This window comes from Puntigrus tetrazona, chromosome 13 (genome assembly GCF_018831695.1).
Source record: "Puntigrus tetrazona isolate hp1 chromosome 13, ASM1883169v1, whole genome shotgun sequence".
Lineage (NCBI taxonomy): Eukaryota > Metazoa > Chordata > Actinopteri > Cypriniformes > Cyprinidae > Puntigrus > Puntigrus tetrazona.
This window is the reverse complement of record NC_056711.1, coordinates 8,683,404-8,705,456: the sequence shown is the minus strand read 5'-3', so window position 1 is coordinate 8,705,456 and position 22,053 is coordinate 8,683,404. Positions and strand designations below refer to the sequence as shown.

The following is a 22,053-nucleotide window of genomic DNA, read 5'->3' as shown; positions in this document are numbered from 1 at the left end:
GCGATGCCCAGAAGAAAATTGTCATTGCTCTTTTGTAACTCTGGAGACTTTATGAAGATGTATGATTTACTGTGCTGTATGATTAGATGAGAAATGCTTGGGCTCATAACGACACCTCTGAGATTTCATAGCGGACATTATTGTAGTATTTTTTTTTTTTTCAGTAAAAATATGATTTCCCCCTCCAATTTAATGTTATTGCTATCTAGGAGAATAGCAGAGATATTAAATAGATCTCATGTGTGTTCTTTATTTCCTGTGAGTAGCGATACAGTGAATAAATGAGGGAAATATGAAACAGATTCTTTAATAAATTACTAAACAAATCGTTATATTAAAAACTTAATTAACATATATATTTTAACATATTAATATAACATATATGTCTTTGATAGATGCTAGAGAACAAAACATATATTGCAGTTTCCTTTGTATGAGCTTGTTGTGCACTTTTAAGCAAAAAGTGACTTGGACTTATATCTGGTTGCCATAATTGTATGGGTTTTTTTTTGTTGTTATTTTTTATTTGTGATAGTATACAAAGGAGAGATTGTTATTCATGTAATGAACCACCCCCCCCCAACCCAGTAAATTGCATAATAGGTTCCCAGATTGTTAAATGTAAAATGAAATGTGAATGTACAAATCAATATGATGTAGAGGGGCAACTCAAGGGCAGACTAAAATTATAATTATGCATTATGTATTAAACAGGCACTCTGCCATAACACCCATTAATGTATATGATGTTTCAACTACAAACCATGTGCCAAGGATGAAGGACTTTTTATGTCCTTTTATGGACTAAACTTAAACCTATTGTAATAAATCACCCATAGAGAAATGCCCCTTGGATCTGCAATTAATGTTTTTCACAACAATTTAAACATGGCTTTTAGGGTGATAAATGTCAAAATGATACTTCATCCAAAGGTTATGGGACTTTGACACTGCGTTCTGTGGGATAATGAGCATCGGGAACTTAAAATGTAAATGTTTTGATCCTAATAAGCAGCAAGAGACCTTTTTCGTCAAAACCTATGAGGAAAACACAAAACTGTGTACACTGATTGGGTTGAAATGCCATCCCTTGACAAGCCTTGTTTCTGCATTATTTTTGTTTCCTGAAGAAGTTCTTGTGCATAAAAGATAATGAACGAAGCCATGAAAAATGGATGTTCTATGGCATCACAGGATCTTCTATTTCATGTATAAATTTTATCATTATAGGTTCGCAAGATAATTATATGTATATGACTCTATAGGTCTTTTATAATCTGGAGTTTTAGCAACAGAGCTGTCTGAACCTTTAGTATTACTTTCTCACCAACGGATTGTCTGCTGTCATAATGAAAGTTCAAACAGCTGATTAAAAACTCCACAGTAATCCACAAATTATCCTCACGATAATAAATGATTCAGTTACAGTGTTACGGATAGTGGACTAATATCTTTTGCCTATAGCTATGATTTGAAGTGAAAAAGTTTCAATGGATTTATTTCACACATGATAACTGATGGACTGGAGTCAGATGGATGAATAGTTTTTTTATCAGCCTTCTTTCTGACGGCACCCATTCACTGCAGAGGATCCATAACCAAATGTACAGTATTTACTAGCTACCACATCAAAACCGTCGCAAAAAGTGTTACTTTCTGCCCGCCTCTTCCCTAATGCATCCTTTCGCAAACTCTTTTGCGATGAAGAGAAACAAACTCAACACATTCTGGATGGCCTGAGGGTAAGTAAATCTAAAATATACATAAATAAATAGATTTGTTTATTGTTATAACTATTTTGGACGTAAAAATATGCAGTCATGTTCTCAGCTGGCCTGGTGTAAGTGTGAAGTCTTCTGAAGAATCCTTTAAATGGTCAACTGAACTGAGATGAGCGTGCAGCTCGAATGCAAATTTGACAATCGTTCATTATAGGGGCACCATGGGAAATTAAGGCACCCAAAATATTTCCCAGTTGTTCTTCCAACCCTGATGAATCATCAGGACCTCTAGAACTCGCGTACATTCATTTGTATTCTTGTCACATTTCTGCGCTCTCCAAGAGAATATTTGTATGTGTGCCCACCATTTATATAACAGTAACCAAGGATATACAAGTCAAGTGGTACATTAAATACTAAACCTCAAGTGATAATAAAAATGCAAATATAATGGCAAACATTGATCTTACACACTTGCGCTGCATAGATGACTCGAGTATTAAAAGAGGGAACATTTTGCAAGGACAAAAACCCTGAAAGGAAGCCATTTAGTACATCTAAAACGCAAATAAATAAATCAAACCTTAAGAAACCAAAAGCTAATCCTAAATAATCTGATGGCGATGAATCACAGGACCCGGCGTATCCAGGCAGCTGTACTGCTTTAATGTTTAGAAGAGGTGTTATCCAAGAGTGGTTTTGATCAGACCTTTTATTTAAGCAAGCTCATGATGAAACACCACTCCATGACCGAGGACTGGTCACAGAACCAAGCAACATGGAAACATAACTTGCTTTTGTTTACATTTTATTGTACATTTTATTATCTGATGTCATTTATTGACGTGATATAAAGTTATTTGCTCTACAATAAAATAACTGAAACTAAGGATGTCGAGAGAGAGAGGAGAGAGAGAGAGAGAGAGAGAGAGAGAGAGAGAGAGAGAGGGGAGAGGGATTTTAGAACAGCTTTTAGGACTGGAAATTGTCTTCAGCATCTTTCCACAGGTGCGAGAAGCAGGTTTTATTAGTCTGGAGACGAGCTGAGTAGGTAGACTTCCTGTAATGTTTTTAATTGTACAGTAGGGAGGTGATTTAGAAAAAACCCCAAAAAAACCAATAGCTGGTTTGTACAATGTGGATCTAATAGTAACAAGCTTATTTGTTTTAAAATGCTGTGGCATTATAAATGATGTATCATTACGAATGGAATGAAACATTAATATTAAAAGTATTTATTCACATGCATTGCTGTTAAAAAATGATCAGAATATTGTTTATACAGTTAGAATATTTAAACGACAGAAAACATCAATAAGGACTGCGATGAAGTGAACTGATATAATTCCGTTTCACACAAAGCACTGCAAACTATGTGTAATGTTAATCACGAAAAGGAAGATGGCGTTACAAAACATTAGAGAAATGACGTGCTGTACTACTAATACTTAGATACACTGTACTGGTTATCTGGTATCATTATTTTTTAAAGAGACATGACAGGGTTATGGATTATCTTGTCATTAAACAAACAATTCCCAGCTGGCTGTCTAACTTAATAAGCACTATAAAGAGTTGTATATCTGCACCTCGCAGGCATGATAAAGAGAAGCATCAGTCTGACAGAGGTGGTCACTTAGACTTCTTCCACTATGACCGGAGTGCTGTGGTCTCAGTGCCTCCTAGTGGACAGCAAAGCAACATCATTACATCTCGTCTGTGAGAAATGCTTTAAAAACAGTCATCTTGAATATTCGTGTCTATAAATAGCTTTTTGCGCGTGCACAGACATAATCTATAATGAAGAATTGCACCGTCTTCTATCGTTTTCTGATTTGTGCGCGTCTTGGCAACTTATCTCTATAACCAAATTTGAATCGGCCGGGAGATTTGTCAAGTGTCAGGAGAGAAAAACAAAAACATAATGCAATCAAATATAACGCATAAATATGTTGATTTTTATTTGTTGCTTATTTATTCAACCTTGAGATATTTAAATAGGCTATACAAATTGTATGTATTTTCATCAGCGCTGGTGAGGTGGTTTTCTTCCTTATCTTTGTGTTGTTCAGCTTTGCGTGACAATCGGGCCTGTGTGAGGCATTTAGACTTCAATATAAAAAAAAGAGAGAAAGTTTCGATGTAGTTGTACTGTATTGCAGCAAGTTAGTTTCTGTACTGAAGGTTTACATTTTTATTTTATTTCTAGCTGATTATTTTTCTGTGTAAGGTTTTTGTTTGTTCTTTTGTGCCATATGCAATCTAAATAAATAAGTAAAAACAAATAAATATATAAATATTCCGCTTCTAAATAATAAAATAATAAATGGATCATTTTGTTTTCCGCTCATCTGCCCTTATATATACGCGCGCACGCAAATAAACTGAAATAGTAACTAGCACTAAACGTTTCAAGTAAAGCATCGGTGTCGCCACAGGATCATTTCTGCTTTTAACTACAACACGCTACAGTTGAGCTACAATTTCTGACAGTGTTTTATAGTGAGTCACATGGCCTTTTTGCGTCGTGTATGTATATTTATTAGTGCAGCAGGCAGTTTCTGTGAGATAGCAGAATCTCAGCCTGTCGTTGCACCTCTGCCTCTGCACCCTGTCCGCAGCTCGCCTCGCGCTCCGTGAGCTGACAGCTCCGCCGCGCATGCGCAGGGCGTCTCCACTGGCTCGCTCGGTGCTGAAGTTGGGCGGATGGACGGAAAACACCGCTGATGGAGATAAAACGGCAGCATGCAATCTCAACGCGTGATACCCCCGATATCCGCATAAACACGTGTAACGACACCCTTTTAGAAGACTGACATCTAGAACGAAAGGGGTAAGGCGACATACGCTCTTTAACGGTCTTGGAGGTCCCGCTAGCTCGCCAGCTAACGCGCTAGCCGTGCTTCCTTGCGCTGAGAAAATCAAAGAGCGGCTGCGAAAATAGAATAAAGTGGCAGTTACATTTCGCCTGCGAAAAACAGCGCGGCGTTAGCGAACAGCTTGCCCATTAGTTTCAATTGCACCGCGCTGTCTTGTGATAGAAATGATTTAGGCTTTACCTGCGATGACTTTAGTCAAGATGCTGGCTGTGTCGCAAACCCCGGCGAGCTGCCTACCTAGACAGCATTTTTGGACGTTTTTTCGAGCGGCCGAGATGTTCCAACAGCATTTATAACGTTCGTCGGCGTGTGGTGGCTTCGTAGGCGCGATTAAACCATCGTTAATGTGCCGACGATGCCTAAACATGCCGTCTAGGTAGGATCCTCACTAGGTTTAGACACACAGCCGCGTTTGATTCAACAGACAGCCACTGCAACCGGGAATGAAAGCGAATAACGGGATGACAGCCGTCTATATCTGCATATCACGGAACATTGTGTTATTCTGTTAAACTTAAGAAATTGAACTATGACTTTTTGCCCTAATGTACCTTTTATATGTAACTATTTTCTCACGATCAACCTTAATATATATATATATATATATATATATATATATATATATATATATATATATATATATATATAATATTCTTTGAGTTTGTATATTATTTCTCGGACTTGCCAGTAATTATTTTTTTTGCGTTCGGTTTCCTTCCGGAGGAGGGCTGATTGCTCTACCATTCATCATCATACAAGTTGTGAAGTTCCTCCCATTCACTTGTGCTTCTGGTTTTACAAAGCAGCTGATTGTGTGAAACAACCCGTTTCGTGTGGGGAAACATTTCGGGTGTCAGATAAGATGATTTGTCAGTAACGAGTCCATTCATTAAAACCAAGCACCAACACAAACGAAATACAGATACATTCGTACATTTTAGTTTCGCCATTGAACACTGAAATGAAAATACACAGCGCATTATCCAATTAGATTTATTTCTTATTTTTATTCATTTCATGGGGACAATAGCACTGCGGTCTTTGCTCTCCAAAATATGATGTCTTATAATAAATTCTTCGCTAAAGACTTAAATTTATTAGTTTGAAATTAATCAAATATTTTTATTTGAATGAACACTTTTTGACTATTTGACGAACTAGATGCTTGCTTTTTATCAGTGCATGCAATAATTCATAGAAATTAACAAAGCAATAGAAATAGACAGTTTAAATGATTGCTTTGCGCGGGTTACACAGCAAGAAGTTCACACGAAGCATCACTGCAGAAACACCTATTTGAAAACTTTATTTTAAAAAATGAAGGTCCAGTTATCACACGATTGCATTATTTATGTTATGACGTAACATTACATATGCATGGATGAGTTGTTCACAATAAGATTTTCAACGTGCGTTTTAAAAATAGATAGGTTGAATGCTTAATTCATGCAATTGCATTGAATTACTAATAAAAGTGCACGTCCTTTTTGCTTAATTTTGTCAAACAGCACATAATTATTCTTATGGCGAGCACTAATTAAATAAGAATTAGATTATAAGAAGTCCAGAAGTAATCAGATTACACTTTGAGCGCAATCTGACAAATCTGAATAATGTAAAGAATTAGAAGCGATCTACCCAGCACTAACTGAAAATGACCATTAATCTTATTTCATTCACGCTTATTAGTATTTATAGCCCCAGATTAAAGCAGTTCTCATGTTTTCTTTCTGGTTTGATTTATTTCCCAGATGTCTTATCCTGGATCATTTAGCCCTTGACTCAAGGAAAGGGTGTGCCTGCAAATACCAGGTGTTTGAAACCTACCTCCACCCACCTCCTGCGTTCTCCATCAGGCATGATAAGAGAAGATACAAGAGGCCACGTTTTGTTTTCCAGCACTCTGCCCGTCTCAACGTTTGACATTACAGTCATGATTTTCTTACCTGATCTTCGGATGGATTGCTGCTAATTTGCATGGTAAGTTGGGGTGGGGAGTGGGGCTGGGGGGGGGGTGATTGCAAGTGCACTGACGATGTGGAAAATCGCAAGACGTGTTTGCCGAGCAAGGTGAGAAACGTGGGCGAAGCGGGCCTCTATGTGATTATCGCATGTATCGGAACTGCGGCGTGACATGTTTCTCGAGCTAGGCTTTGTGGGTAACGGCTCTAGGAGGCTTCTGTTGTGCAGCCAGCCATAGCCTATGCTATGCATCACTTGCTGCCCTGGAATGTGTATGGGGAAGCGCACAAGGGCGCGTGAGACTTCCAGTGGGAGAATGGGGTTAGAGGCGGGACGACTGCGGCATCTGAGCATGCTCACACGCAGAGGCTTTTTCACACGCTGTAATGTAATTCACGAGTGCAGACTGTAACGCGCTTTGAGCGGGGAAGTGAGCGCTCGAACGCTTGTTGTTAGAAATACGCACAATTAAAGAAACCTCTCGTTATTTTGAATTTTAATAAGCATTCGGGATCCATTTAGCAGTCATTACTGGAACAGAAAACAGATTTCTTTGACGGTGTGTAAAATCTAACGTTTGGGTAGATATCTTAATATCTGTAACAGAATGCTGAAGAATTATTATGCCCCAGACAGATTACCTTTGCCAGTCGTTTCAGCCTCGTCTTCCCTGGGAAACTCTTAAAGCATAAATTAGCATATGGCTCTCTGGAATGCTTGATTTTGATTGGTTAGTTGTGTGCATTGTCCGGGGCGATCCCTTATTACTATAGATGCTAAAAAGCTGCCCCCAAAATAAAAATATTGTCATCACTCACTATCATCTTGTTGCAGACGTGTACAACTGACTTTCCCCTGTTTTGAAGAATGCCGACAACCAGAAAGATTTGGTGACCATTGCATTCTATGGAAAAACCACTAAAACATTTCTCATGATATCGTTGTTTATGTTCCACAGAAGAAAGAAAATCAAAGATAAAAATGTTTTAAATTAATTATTAGATTTTTTTTTGGTGAACTATCACTTTAAAGGAATGGAGATGCAGAGAAAAAATAATGACAGAATATTTACATGAAATTCACTGATGACATCTGGAAAATTATCTGTGACAGGATGAAAAAAGGGGCATAGTTACTGGCGGTTGATTTCAAAATAGCCGAATATTGCCTCATACATTGATCTGTCGCTAGTTTTAGCACCCTGAATTGTTTTGCCTGACGTATAAACTGATACATGACTTTCTGTGAAATCAGTCTGGTTGTATAATTGTTTTTTCCTCAATAAAACGTCTTGTTTTACATATTGCACTGAGCTGTCGGTCAATTCTCTAGATGTGAACAAAGGGACTCGTCAGTGTGTTTTGCATGAGGATGTATGTTTTCCATCGCCTGGTACTCAATAACTGATGGTAGTTACGTTTTGCATATTTGGTTTATGTGGCTCCATTAGGGTAAACTCTCAAAGAGTGATCACATTACATCCCAGACAGACTGAGTTCTCATCGCCAGGTAGTAGGGCTGTTTATCACAACACTTAGTGAAGTGTAAGGATGAATTTAGAGGTAAGGTTTCTGTTTCGAGGTCTTTGTTTAACTAAATATTCAGAGCATTCGTATCTTGGCAGAAATTATATCAGTAATGTTGATAGTAAGAGAGTAAGAAAATAGTACGCAAAATCTTTACTTTTCATACGCAGTGTGCTTTATGTGTTTATTTTAAAGAGCAAATTTTGTGTTGTATGTTTTCTTACATAACGGTTGGATGTTGTGTGGAGTTTGTCCTTTATCACAGCAACGCATTTCAATCAGCAGTGAATCTTTAAATTATGCACCACACGTTGCGACAAAAATTCAGCCAACCAAATGCCCTGTGGTTATGTGGTTATGGGGTATTTACCAATACCATACTGGGAAATGATCGTTTGATACTGTCCCGGACCTCCAGCTTGTCTGTTTAGTGCCCAGACTGTTTGTCCCTAAATATTTGGATCAGATGTGTAGGTGATGTGATATGGTGTTTGTGCTGCCAAACCCTGCCAAAAGATCAGCTTCCAGAAAGCTTTGTGCTAAAACGAACAGATTTGTTTAGGGCATGGTGTGAGGCATCGTGTTTACCAGGGTTTCCCGAAGTCTATTGTCACATTGTTTATTTGCAGTTCATATAAACAACTTGTAGAGTTTAAAGCGATTAATTGAATAGAGTAATGAGGCAAGTCCCATTCACTTCCCATAAAGGCCACAACACAACATAAAGGCTAAATGGATAGTTAACTGTGAAATTAAACATATGTCAGCATTTACCTTTATAGCTATAACCATTTTGACATTTAGCTTTCTGTCTGTTCTTCAGATAAACATATCAAATGCGTAAGAAGACTTGGTAGTCTAAATAGTGTTTAGTTTTACTTTAATGTATTTACTTTAAATAATTTAGGTATTATTTTATTTATTTATTTTATTTTATTTTATTTAGTATTTGTTTTGTTTTTATTATTCATCATTATATATTTTTATTATTACTTTATAATAATAATAATAATAATAATAATAATAATAATAATAATAATAATAATTATTATTATTATTATTATTATTATTATTATTATATTAAGATAATTTAATAAAAATGTTATTAATTTTTAGTTATGAAATAAACTTAACAAATTCATTTATAATAAATTTAAAGTTTTAGTACCTGAAGTCTTTATTCTGTTTACCAAATTCTTTAAGAGATAGTTTAGTGTTCAGAATAAAGAAATAAATAATTTCTTTCTTGAGGCTGACAGTAAATTGTGAGTTTTTAGTTTTGGGGAAGTTATATAAAAATATTGAATCAAATTTTTAGATATTTATACATTATAAAATACATATATTATACATTAGCCTATATATTTTTACATTATATGAATTATATGAATAGATATAATATTATATATAATCTTTTAATGAACCAAAATTATTGTTAATGTTAATCAGTGATCAGATGGCAAATTTATCTCCTGACTTACTATACTCATGTGTATGCGAGCAAGGTGCTTCCATAGTACCGAGACCATATGGTCACTATTAATAAAACTGTCAAACAGAATAATCACCCATGTGTTTCAAAGACATGTTAATGGTATGGTGATGGATCACGGTTAGAGTGGAGCAGAGCTCACAGGAACAACACTTGCTTATTTTCTCTCCTGATGGAGTGCTTCTTGGAAACACATGCAACGCAGTTAAAATGTTTGTGGTTAAGCTCTTTGCTCTGATGTTGTTTTTAACAAGCAAGTGATATCGGGAACCAAACATAGGAAAAATTCATTGAAAACCGTTTTATTTCAAGTTTGCTCTCTGGTCGCCCGCGCACAGGTAAAAATATTGATTTGCACAGAGATTTATCTGTATGTCCTCCAAAACTCTAAAATGAGAATTTGGTGGCATTTACTAGGAATCTCCCTAAACTAAACTCTATCATTTTTCTTTTTGCAGTTAAACGAAACTAAATATCGACGACTCGTTAGTCTCTAAACAGTTTTTCACTTGACAGCGTACCTTACCTATTTGTCTACTTGGTCTATCTCCTTTTAGGAAGGATTCATATGGTTTTATTTAATTTATTTTAAGAAACAGGAAGCAACAGCCGTTGCAGTTTTTCTAAACAGTTTACTTCCTAAAAGGGCATTCGCTCATGTGTTAGAACATGTGAGATCCCACACTACTACTGCCTGTGTGTTCAGGGCTTCAGCCGCACCAGCATCTCTTTCTCTCACCCTCCTACAGCTCAAACTAATTTAGCGTCTTGCCAGAGGAATGGATGCGTCGTCTGAAGAGAAGATCTCTTTACTTTCTGTCTGTCCGTCCGTCTGCCTCTCAGTCTCTACAGACACGCTCTCGCACGCATTCTTGATTTCAGCTGAATAAGCATCTGACGGTAGAGTAGGAAACCGTCCAGCAAGCTCAGATACTGAGCATCCTTATGATCGTTTCCATTGGAAAAGCTACCATAAATCTCCCCGTGGAATCTGCAAATAATTAATCTCTCTTTTGGTCTCACTTTAGATTTAGAAACATCTGTAGTTAACAAGACGCTTCGGCTAACGCGGTTCCCAGGCCCCCACTGTTTTGTTTCTAATCAGATGTGTCTGTCCACAGCCTCAGAGTGTGAGCGGAGTTGAAATGAGGAAAAGGCAGCAGGGACGCATTGAAGGACCCCCACAGGCGCCTGGTCACCCGAGGCCCAACACCTGCTGTCTGTGTTGGTGTGGATGCTGCAAATGCCTCTGGTATACCCCATACTTCATTACGTTCTGCTGGAAAGATGTACTTGCAGGGGAGCTATATGCTTAACAGTGACCTTTACATTGAGCAGCAAGTGTTTAATCACCTTTACCTGTCTTAGGTATGCTACCATTTAAACGTCTGAGGTTGATAAGATTTTATTAATGTTTCTGAATTCATTTGATCAAAAATACAGCAATAGTGTGAAATATTTGGAAAATTTAAAACCACTGTTTTTTTTTTTTTTGTGATGGCAAAGCTGCAGAAAACATATTCATATGCTGATTCAGTCATCGATAAAACGATTATTAGTGTTGAATATAGTTGTGCAGCTTATAATATTTCAACATTTTTGTGGATTCAGAGATAGTTTTTTCAGAATTCATATTTGTTTGAAACTAAAACATTTGTAACATTATAAATATCTTTCTGTCACTTTTGATTAATTGAATATGTCTTATTTTATTATTACTTTCCGTTTAAAAAAAATCTTACTGACCCCAAACTTTTAAACCGTAGTGTATATGCAGTTGTTTTGTGGGCTCACTCCTACTTTAGTTTCGCCATTTTACTTTCCATGCTTTTAGTCTCTTGTAGCATGAGTTTTAACCAACAAAACTATTTTTAGCACTGGATTTAATGGATTTTGTGGTTTTGTTCATAAGGGCCTTCCGCACCGCTTTAGTTCTAGAATAAAAGTACAGTACTAAAGTACTGGGACGATTCGCGCTGAATGTGGGAGGAAGTGACGTAAGACGATCGAGAGCAATGTCATTTGTGCGTGCCGTTCAACAAGAAAAAAAAAAACAATGTTAACAACATAGTGTATGCTGTGATCGGAGCTGTTTTTCTTTGTCTCGTGCGTTTCAGAAATAATGGACATTGAATGCAGACATGTCATTGAGGAGGATAGAAGCTGAAAACACTGCAGGCAAAGTCTTTAGAAAAAAAATAAGTTGTTACAATGTTTATACAGTATATGTTGTATACAGTGTTTGAAATCATGGCCAGTGAGGGCGTTTTCGTACGCGTTTAGCCAGTCAGTTTACACTTCATTTTACACTATTAAACTGAAGTAGTAGCTAATTTAGTTCTTATGTAGTTCCTAGAACTAAAATCTTTCCTAGTTCCTGCGGTGCGAACACGCCAAAAATTGGGTAATACCACAGTTAGTTCGGGTACTATCCAAATAGTTTCTGCAGTGCGAAAGGCCCTCGTTTTTTAGGGTGATCATACGTGCCATTTTCCCAAATGTATTGCCTAACATATCTAGGTTCTGGCTTTGTTTGCGTGGAGACCGATCGGTGTATGACATCGCTTCCTTATGGTTTCAAAATGCTCTCCAGGTACTTTAAACCAAAGCAATACAGAAATCCCGGCAAGGACGCGTCCTGGGAAAATGTCACGTATTGTCACCCTAAATTGTTTATATCCTGCTAGGCAGCCTAATCATTTTTAACACGTCTCGCCATTGTGTAAATTACCATGCGATAATTAATAGAATTTTAGAATTTTAAATTAATAGAATGTATTTATTAATTGTGTTCACAAACGCAACCATTACATGTTTTTTTTCGGGTTTTTTTTATCAGAATGAAATTCTGTTGGGTGTAGCTTTTAACTAAATCGCAAGAAAAAGTGTTCCTTAAAGAGTTAAAGTATCTTGTAAAAAGCTGGAAAAAAAGCAGGAGTTTGAGGCTGGGCCGTTGAACAAAGAAAGATTGGAAAGGCCATAGCACAGCTTGCAGGGGGACTATAAATAACATGAATGAATACAAATATTGCATGAAATAAAGAAAACATTGAGGAGGCAGTACAAACCCTACTCTGTAACCTCGGGTTTCCACAGCCATCCCCCCACTACACACTGCCATTATCTGCTCAGTAAATGGCTATTTCTGTCCCACATCACATGCAAAACAGCTGTGTAGTACATGTTATATATTTAGAGTCTTGTCAGCTTGTCGAAACCCCATGGCTAACAAACCCAATTATGCTTGCTCTACGGAAAGTTGGGCTGAGAATCACAGAGGATGTTCACCTGTAATTTGTAGCTTAGTTTCAATACAGTAAATGCTCTTTTTGGACTAAAGAAGGAATTTTAAGACTTAGATGATGGTTGGATTTTTACAGTGAGTCAGTTTTTTCCAAACTGGGGGCCAGAAGGGAGTGAGAGAAACATCAAAAAGGATAGCTGCACCAAAAAAAGTTTTGGGCTCTGTTAAATCATAAAAATACTATAATATGTATATGTAATATGTAATATATTTAAGAAACATGCTAAGTTAACATACTTGTTTATCTGAAAAGCAATGCTACAGTCAGTTTTGCACCTTTGAAAATATGCGTTCCGGGTCGGGATGTCTGTCTCTGTTTTGGTCTGTGTAACCCGGCCAGTTTACCCAATTGAATTTCGGCACTCTCGGTTGCCAGTTGGTGGGAAACACTGCATATTTCATTTCATTCGTTGTCATGTGGGCTTGTTCTTGTTGGTCAATCTGGCATCCTTCTTGTGCATGAAGTCTAAGGAGGAGGGGCCGGTTAAAAAAAAAACCTCTCCAATACAGCACCTTTATTGTTTGCTGACTATTATTATTACTTTTTAAATTATGCAGTAATTTACTGTACAAATGGTAGTAGTTTTTTTTTTTTTTAAATAATTATTTATATATTTTAGATTTTGTACAAGAGGAAAAATTTAGTGTACACTCAAAAACCATCCAGTAAATTCCACGCATAATTACAAAAAAATGGCAAGGAGCAAACTAAATTAAATAAGATATTTTGAAGCAGAAAGACTGAAATAGTATTTTCTTATAAATCTTATAAATGTTCTTTTTCTTATTTGAAACATTATTTGTACAGTGTAGTTGTTTAAAAATCACAGGTTAATGTTATAATACATAATCTTTTATTTCAAAATGAATTTCATATGTAACACCTGAATGGCTATGCACTACAATAATAGCTGTTAGTCTCCGGTCTCCAGTTTTATCATAAGTGTATAACCTTGCATGATGATCAACTCAACATGTTTCAAATGCCACAGAGACTTTGCTGCGTCTAAAGGCCAATTCACACCGCACAGACAAATGCCGACAAACTCCACCAAACGATGCGACAAATTTCGCGTCCGATGTAGACGCTGTTACTTGACTATCTGTGACTCGAAGTTTGCTGGGGCAGTGTGAACGTGACATTTTTTTTTTTTTTTTTTTATAAAATTCTAAATCCAACAGCCAACTTGAGCCAACTTGTTTGTTGGTGTTTGTTGGCATTTGTCTGCGCGGTGTGAATTGGCCTTAACACTTCTCTTCTCACCCTAGGAATGAAGACAGAAGGGAACGTTCAGAGAGACAAACATGTACAAAGATGGATAGCATAGAAGCAACAGAGGAACAGTGAGTTGTTATAAACGTCTTTTTATTGTTCAGGGACGAGTTGTTTGGTGCTTTTTTTTTTACAGTGCTTGTGTTCATACCTCCCCAACGTCCTGTTAAAATGAATGAAATCATCTCATTTAATTTCGAATCAAGTGCCTTTAAATACATTAACACATTATTTAGTGAGAGCTGAAGTAAAGTTATTTTATATGGGCAGTTCCTGTTTTTTTTTCATTGTCTCCCATTTGAAGGCATCCCACACTGGATGAGGTGATTGCCTGGTCACGGAGCTTTGAGATGATGATGCGCTCTCCAGAGGGGAGGGATGTTTTCCGGGAGTTCTTGCGGTCTGAGTACAGCGAAGAAAACCTGATGTTCTGGATCGCCTGTGAGGAGCTAAAGAAAGAAACCAACCCATCAGCTATCGATGAAAAAGCCAGGATCATTTATGAAGACTACGTCTCCATTCTTTCGCCAAAAGAGGTTAGAATACTGGATGACAACATAAAAAAGATATTCATATTAATTTCATAACAAAAAAAAGAATGTTTGTGCTCAAACATTTTCTGAATTTTTAGTGAGTTTTTTCGCCATTTGACAAAAATTATTTTTTTTTATATTCATATTTTTATGGGTGTTTTTTTTTATATGCAACTGTAGCTAGAAACATCACATCTGTTTTGCTTAGCTTATTAGTTCACCCAAAAATGAAAATTATCCCATATTTTACTCACCCCGAAGCCATCCTTGGTGCGTATGACTTTTCTTTTTTTTAATTTTCCTTGGTAATGCTTGGTAATGCGGGTAGATAGTGGCCATTATTTTGAAGGCTTCTTGGCTGACGTATGATGCATCTTACGTGAGAGGACATGTGATAACCCCCCGAAGGTACATAGGTTAGCTTTACTTTACAATACTTGCAGATTTACGAAGCTTCTTTCAGTTGAAACAGCTCAGATTTACGTTTTAGTCTAGCACTAGGCTCAAGGCTTGTCTGTGAAAAACTGTGTTTTTTTTATTAAGCATTTTTTTCTACAATTGTTTTTGATGTAAATATTTTACACAAAACTTTTAAGGTAATGATTATTCATTCACATAAAAAATGGAAATAAAAACATTTGAATTATAGATATGAAAACAAGTACGAAAATTCTAAATAGCTGGTCATTTTTTTATGCCATCTCACAATTTGTGATTGCTATTTATGGATGTTCATGAACTTGAGTGTGATGAAAAGTACATATATTCAAACTCCACATCTACATTTTCCCCCTTTTTTTTTCTAGTCTACAAATGAAAAAAATATTTTGAATTACAATATGCAGTATATTCAATATAGCGAAATATAAACATAGGCGATATAAGTTGTTGATCTTTACATTTGTTGTCGGCCGGCAGGTCAGCTTGGATTCACGGGTGAGGGAAGGCATCAACCAAAGCCTGGCAGAACCCAGCAGTACGATGTATGAGGATGCCCAGCTTCAGATCTACACCCTCATGCACAGAGACTCCTTCCCCCGATTTCTCAACTCATCTGTTTACAGGGATCTCCTTAACAGCAAGAGGGCCTGCTTAGACACCTAGGTTTCGGCAAGAACATTTGTGACAAAAAAGCCCCAAGGTGCCACTTTCAAAAGGTGTGATGTTTCTTATTTCAAGAGTGAGTAGTTAAGCAATTCTGAGCATCCACTAGTGATCCTGAAGTTCAGTTCTGTTTAAGTGCCAATACGAGCTGCTCAGGCAACTGTGACACAGGAAAAAAACGAAACAAAAAACGTGTAGGAAATCTGACAGATCCATACTTCCTACTTTCAACTCACTTGTCTTTTTCATTCACCTGTTTGGTCTCTCAAATCTCCTCTCTCTTCCTGTTTACCTCACCTGTTCTCTTTCTCTCTGTGTTCTTTCTACCTGATCCTTTTCATCGTTTATGCCTCGCATATCTGAGGACAGCTGAATAATGTTATTATTACTATTATTAAACTTTTTTTTTTTTTTTTTTTTCATTTTTAAAGAAAATCAAAAAACAACGGATAAGCGGTAGATGTTAAGCTAGAAAACCTTTGCATGATACAAGGTTATGGAATTTACTCCAGTTTGACATTTAAGCCCCGGACTACAATTTTTTTTTTTTTTTTTTTGGTTTTTGTTTGGTTTTTTAAATAAAAAAAAAATGTTTTTTAATGCTGTCATGGGGAGAGAACATTGTAAAGCTCTCGTAAGCGAAGGGAAAATTAGCTGTGCCAATTGTTTTGTAAAAGAGACGCTGGGAAGCGTAATCGCCGTCTTGCCGTCCAAACTCTTTCTTTGCGTGTCGACAGTTCTTTAACTGGGAAACATAAGGGCTAGCTAGTGTTGTGATTGGGCAGCTAAATGAATCATGAACATTTCTTTCTCTCTGCAAAAATCACAATGCCTCGACACTGAGTAAGGGCACAAAAGCTGCTGATGTTGGTGACGCCACAGTTTATTTTGTGAGTCCTCCTAGCCCCTCCCAGTCCGTTACTAACAGAGAGAAGCACAGGTACTGTATGTCATGGGCTGTAAGCTTCGCTGGATTGAGCGAGAATTGCTTGAAAATCACTCACCTACATTCTGGAGGTTCTTAAAAGAGCTTCGAATTGTCTTACACATTAAAGAAATGTATTTTATTAAACAAAAGTGTAGTTAAACAACACTATGCCTTGTTTTTGAGAGTTACACTAGGTCTATTTAAAATAACTGTGATCGCCGTGAGACCTGCTCGATGTGGTGGCGCGACGGAGTCGGATCCATCAGGGAAACTTTTCTCTGCCTCCGAGTCCGAATGTGCGTTTTTGCCTCAAACGAGGAGCGGTCATTTTCACAGCTCGGAAAACCGCAGGTTATCGAGAAAAAAACAAACAAACAAACAAACAAAAAAAAGCAAGTCAGTCTTTTTTATAAAACTTTTTTCCAGCATGCGTTTCTTCTGTTGTGTCATGTACACATTGCAATACTCAACCCAGATACGGTGCGAACCTCTCCGGAAAGCGTCACGATCATCAAGATGATACTTACAAAAGATGATTTTCCTTTCGAGGTTTAGACGTGTGTCCCTCAAGAACGTGTGTCGTTGCATTCAGACTTGAATGTTGCTGTTCAATTTTCTAGACATTTATGTGCTATTGCAGTCGCAGCAGCCAGTGCATGAGAACACGATATTTAAAATACCGGTGTGTTAAACCACTCTCTCACCTTTTAGCGGAGAAATTCAAGAGTGAATTGCATTTAAACCGACGTTTTTTGGTCACCACACCCAACCTCAAAGTGTCACTTTCCCTGAACTCTTGTGCCAACGAATGAACGTTTGTTAAGTAAATCACGATTAAGTGTGTTGTTGTTGGGTTTTCTTACTGGTGCTCTGAGAGTTAAGTGCCATTCACTCTGCAGGTTTACCACATTAAAATGAAGACCTTTGTCACTTTACCGAGTGCATAGATATCCTTCTTTGAAGTATTTGTGTGTGTGTGTGTGTGTGTGTGTGTGTGTGTGTGTGAGCATCGGCCAATGTGAGTAGGTCCTTTATTTATGTTGTTTTACAATCCGAATAGGTGTTACCTAGTAGTTTACTTACTGAAGCAAAGAACCATCGTGGGAGGCTTGGCTTTCCAAGCCTTTCTAAAACAAAGTGAGTGAATTTTCTTGTTTGTTTTAAAAAAAAAAAAAAAACATGTCATTAAAGATATGAGCAATAAATCAAAATTGTCTTGCTCTTAAAAAAAAAAGAAAAAAGAAAAAAAAAAAAGACCCTGCATGACACATGGACATTTACTGTACAAAACTATCTTTGGAGGGGGAATTTACAAACGCTTACTGTAAGTTTTATTATAAGTGTCAATGAAAACGTGACTGTATGACTATTTCAATCCGTTCAGTAGTCCAGGAAGTCCAATGTCACAGAGGTCACTGATACTACTGGACAGGGAACAGAGTGATTATATGATTATATTTAAAGCAGATATAGATAGATTTTAAAAAGGTCAATCACCATAGATAATCACGTTCATTTAAATGAATTTGAAGCGTACCTCTGAAGTTCTCATTATTGACAAGAAACGCGAGGCAAATAAAGAATGGAAATTCGTGCAGTATTACGCTACTATATTTGGCTGCAGACAGAACCATTTAATAAAAACCATCTTAGAGAAGTTTCACAGATGAAGGTATTATTCGAATTTGACTTTTTCACTCGTTATGAATCGGATTGCAGATACATGAACGTCACATTTGGTCCCGTTTACAGTGAACCATCATTTTGACAGCAGTTATCTGTTTCATTTCAATGCCTCAACTTTATTTTTGCTGCTAATGTTTTATCCGATTTAGAGAGTTTAGGAGTTTTTCACTCGACGGCTGTCACGGCGATGGCTAACAGCTGTCGATAATAATTTTATCAGCTTGGTATGACTTGGAAAAATAACCTTTCTTGCCAAAAGGCTCCTTTTCTAAGCAAATGAAGTGGAGCATGTGCTGTGTGATTACAGAAGACTCGGTTCATTGGTTTTCCACTACCTCTCGTTATGCTTAGTTATTTTTTTTCTCATCTAGTTGTTAATGTTAAATGTTTATTTTGATCTACTTGAAGCCTAATACTGTAAATGAAATGGGTTTACAAAGAAGAGTAGCATTTTCTTTTGTTTGTTTGTTGAATTCTTTTTAGCATAATTATATATATATATATATATATATATATATATATATATATATATATATATATATATATATATATATATATATATATACACACTTATACTCACAAAGAATTCAGGAAACGTGCTGTTTAAGGGCTAATCCCATATTGCCTATGCAAATATCTTAATTGTCATTTTGGAATAATTAGTGACTGAGGAATGTTTTCCTGAAAATGGGGGGAACACTGGTTTACATTTGCCCTTTTCTGATATTCCTTAGTCTCTTTTCGGTCTCATATTATGTCATATACAAAATCCTTCTTGACGAAACAGCTACTCAATTAAGATTGAAATAAATCTGTGTTGTGTCTACTGTGGGTTGACAGTTCACTATTGATGTAAAGTGCATATTGAATGTAAGGTACTGTGCATGCTAAAGTTTATGGAAATCTCTGGAGCCGCACTGGGCAGGAGGGAAGTAATTGAATTATTTGTGGATGAAGCGAGTGTCTATTGTTGTTTTTAATGGTGCTTCAGTCTTTTTTGCAAAGGTTGAAGGGCTACTTTGGGCACTTTAAACACGCTTTTCACGAACAAGAATATCTACCTCTTGGTTCTGTTCTCTCCGTATGCTTGATATAGAAGAACAACGTAGCTTGCACACATTTCGATTGTTTTGACTTGGTGTAGAGCCACAGGTGAACAGGCAGGCGCTTTTTAGGGACTGAATTGGAGCTCAACCTCATGTTGCTTTTCTTCCTGTTTAAACAAAGGATTGACAGTTTGTGCCCAAGCAAAGACACGTATTCTGCGTAAAGAAAACGCTCATTTACTCCAGCATCTGTTATAGCATGTGCTTGCGTTATGTGATATTGTTGTTATTACAGAAAAGAAGTGTTAGCAGCGCTCAGTAGTCACGGCATTACTGGTGTGCTACACCTTTCCCAATTCTCCATTGTAAGCACATGAAATATGCTCTTTACATTCATGAGACATCAATGCTATTGATTGGAAGGGTTGTGAATTTTAACGACCCGCAATATATTTGAATATTGCGAGGAGGAAGGCTTCATGTACATCAGCTTTTCTTTCATTAAATCGTTTTTCGCTATCACATGGAATTGGAAAGATATCTGGTAACGTTTTTCACATTCAAATGTGTTGCCTGACTGTAAAATCATTATTCTTAGTTCATTCACTGTCGTCTTTCTAAAGCCTCGTGGTGGATTCTGAATTAGTTGTGTTTATTTGATCAATTCACAGTTACTTTCCAATTGTTCTCATGATTAAAACTACGACTACAACTAACTTCACAGAGTAACTTGCTGAATTTTTTTAATTTCAACATTTTATTGCTAAAACATTGTGTACCACAAACTTTACATATTAAAAAAAACATAGTTTTGTTGCTTCGTTCACACAAACAACCTGCCATTGTCTGTGTGTGTGTGTCTGTATGTATGTATATATATATATATATATATATATATATATATATATATATATATATATATATATATATATATATATATATATATATATATAAGATTAGAAGTGATATAGAGCAGCCCTGTGTACATTCATGCTATGGTAAAAAGGAGAATTATTAATAGAAGTGCTATAATTTCATGGCATCTTTCAGACTCTGGAGGCAAACTGACTTCTGTATCACAGTTTATCACAGTCACCCTGAAGTGCCTTGAATGTTTAGGCCATGGTTTATGATTTATAGGGAAGATGTTCGTCTTTTAAATCCTGCGCTCTTCTCTAGGATTGAATGCATGATGCACGCTGTAAGCAAAGGTCATTTGCACATGCAGGAAGACGTTAAAGCCAAGATTTTTGGAAATAAGTGTGAACTGATAGCATTTTAGCATTTTAGCCGTTCAGCTTCTGTTATTGTCCTCTGCTCAAAAGAAAACAAAATCATCACCATCTTGAAGTTGTGCTTATTATATAAGTGTTTGGTGCTTATTATCTGTCACATGATGAAATATCAAACCTGCCATCCCATTGTCACGGTATTTTTTACAGACTTGCCCTGTTTGGTTTTTCCTTGGATCAGACACAGATCAGGCCTTCACTGAAGGCATTCTTTAGAGCTGTGCCATGATATGAGTCTTAATAAATCACCTATTTTAATAGAAACGATCAAGTATTTAATCATAATTCCGTTGTTTTTAATACCAGGGGACAAACTATAATGCCTTTGTAAATTATAACAACTCATAGAAGAAAAATGATATTTTATATCTGGCATGCTTTTGCTATTTAAAATAGTTTAGTTAACACAATACTGTACAAGTATATATAGAAGTACTGCAGTCTGCAGAAAATAACACTGAATCTCTCGGAAGAGTTTTAAAAATGGATATATATTGGAAATATTAGACGTTTCTTTATACGGTATTCTGTGCTGAAGTCTCAAAACTTGGTGAAATGACTGAAATGACTTTTAGCAATGAAATTAGTTTATTGTAAAGCGATGCGGTTTCGTTCAAGAAAGGCAGTACTGGTTTATTCAAAGTTGAGCCCTTGCGAATGGGCATCTTTCAGATCACATGTACTCCTGCATGATCACTTTAAAAACAGAGAACAAATGTATTTGTAGACATCAAATAAAGTGACTTACAATATGGTGCTGCTTCTGTCTGTCTGACACATAATAACATACTGTGCTAAATAGCTGAAGAGTCGTTTGTGGAACAATGTGTGACACCTAACACGAAAACTTCTTTTGTACCCACTTCTTAGTCTGTGCAAAGTTTAAAAGAAAAATATCTCCCGATGTTGTAGCAATTGGCAGTTTAAGCATATATCACAGGAAGGACGTGTCTTTTTCAAGCTGTGAGGATCCACGCAAGTCTTTTTGGAAGATCTCCACATTGCCTAAATTCATTTCTGTGAACTATTTTTGTCTTTATTCCCTAGGCAACAATATTTAAGCTCTACGGTGCATTTAAAGTACTGGCATTCTCACACTTTCTGTAATGATTGCCTAATATGTGCTAAAAATTTTTTTTTAAATCTTAGATTTATGAAGACACACTGTCCAGACACAAATTCCTCAAAAAGTCATGGGTATCATATGTGTTTTGTGCTCTTTAACAGCAGACTGACACAAAAGTATGTTATTAGTAAAAACAAAAGGATTTAGACAAGTCTTGAAAACAAGCATTTGATTACATTTA

The 22,053-nt window shown here is 36.5% G+C and overlaps 1 protein-coding gene across 1 annotated transcript; it reads left to right on the top strand.

Moving 5' to 3' along the window:
• Positions 1-4,331: 4,331 nt before the first annotated feature.
• rgs17 (regulator of G protein signaling 17) lies at positions 4,332-21,500 on the top strand. Its single transcript, XM_043255627.1, has 6 exons — positions 4,332-4,554; positions 6,352-6,580; positions 10,702-10,832; positions 14,154-14,228; positions 14,462-14,693; positions 15,609-21,500. Exons 2-6 carry the CDS (start codon positions 6,578-6,580, stop codon positions 15,792-15,794), a joined length of 627 nt encoding a protein of 208 aa, XP_043111562.1. The 5' UTR covers positions 4,332-4,554; positions 6,352-6,577; the 3' UTR covers positions 15,795-21,500.
• The last annotated feature ends 553 nt before the right edge of the window (positions 21,501-22,053 follow it).

Bases quoted from the DNA above. Each gene is read 5' to 3' on its own strand.
- rgs17 (XM_043255627.1), top strand. The intron at 14,229-14,461 runs GTGAGTTGTTAT...TCCCATTTGAAG, and splicing joins ATAGAAGCAACAGAGGAACA to GCATCCCACACTGGATGAGG. The intron at 14,694-15,608 runs GTTAGAATACTG...GTCGGCCGGCAG, and splicing joins CCATTCTTTCGCCAAAAGAG to GTCAGCTTGGATTCACGGGT.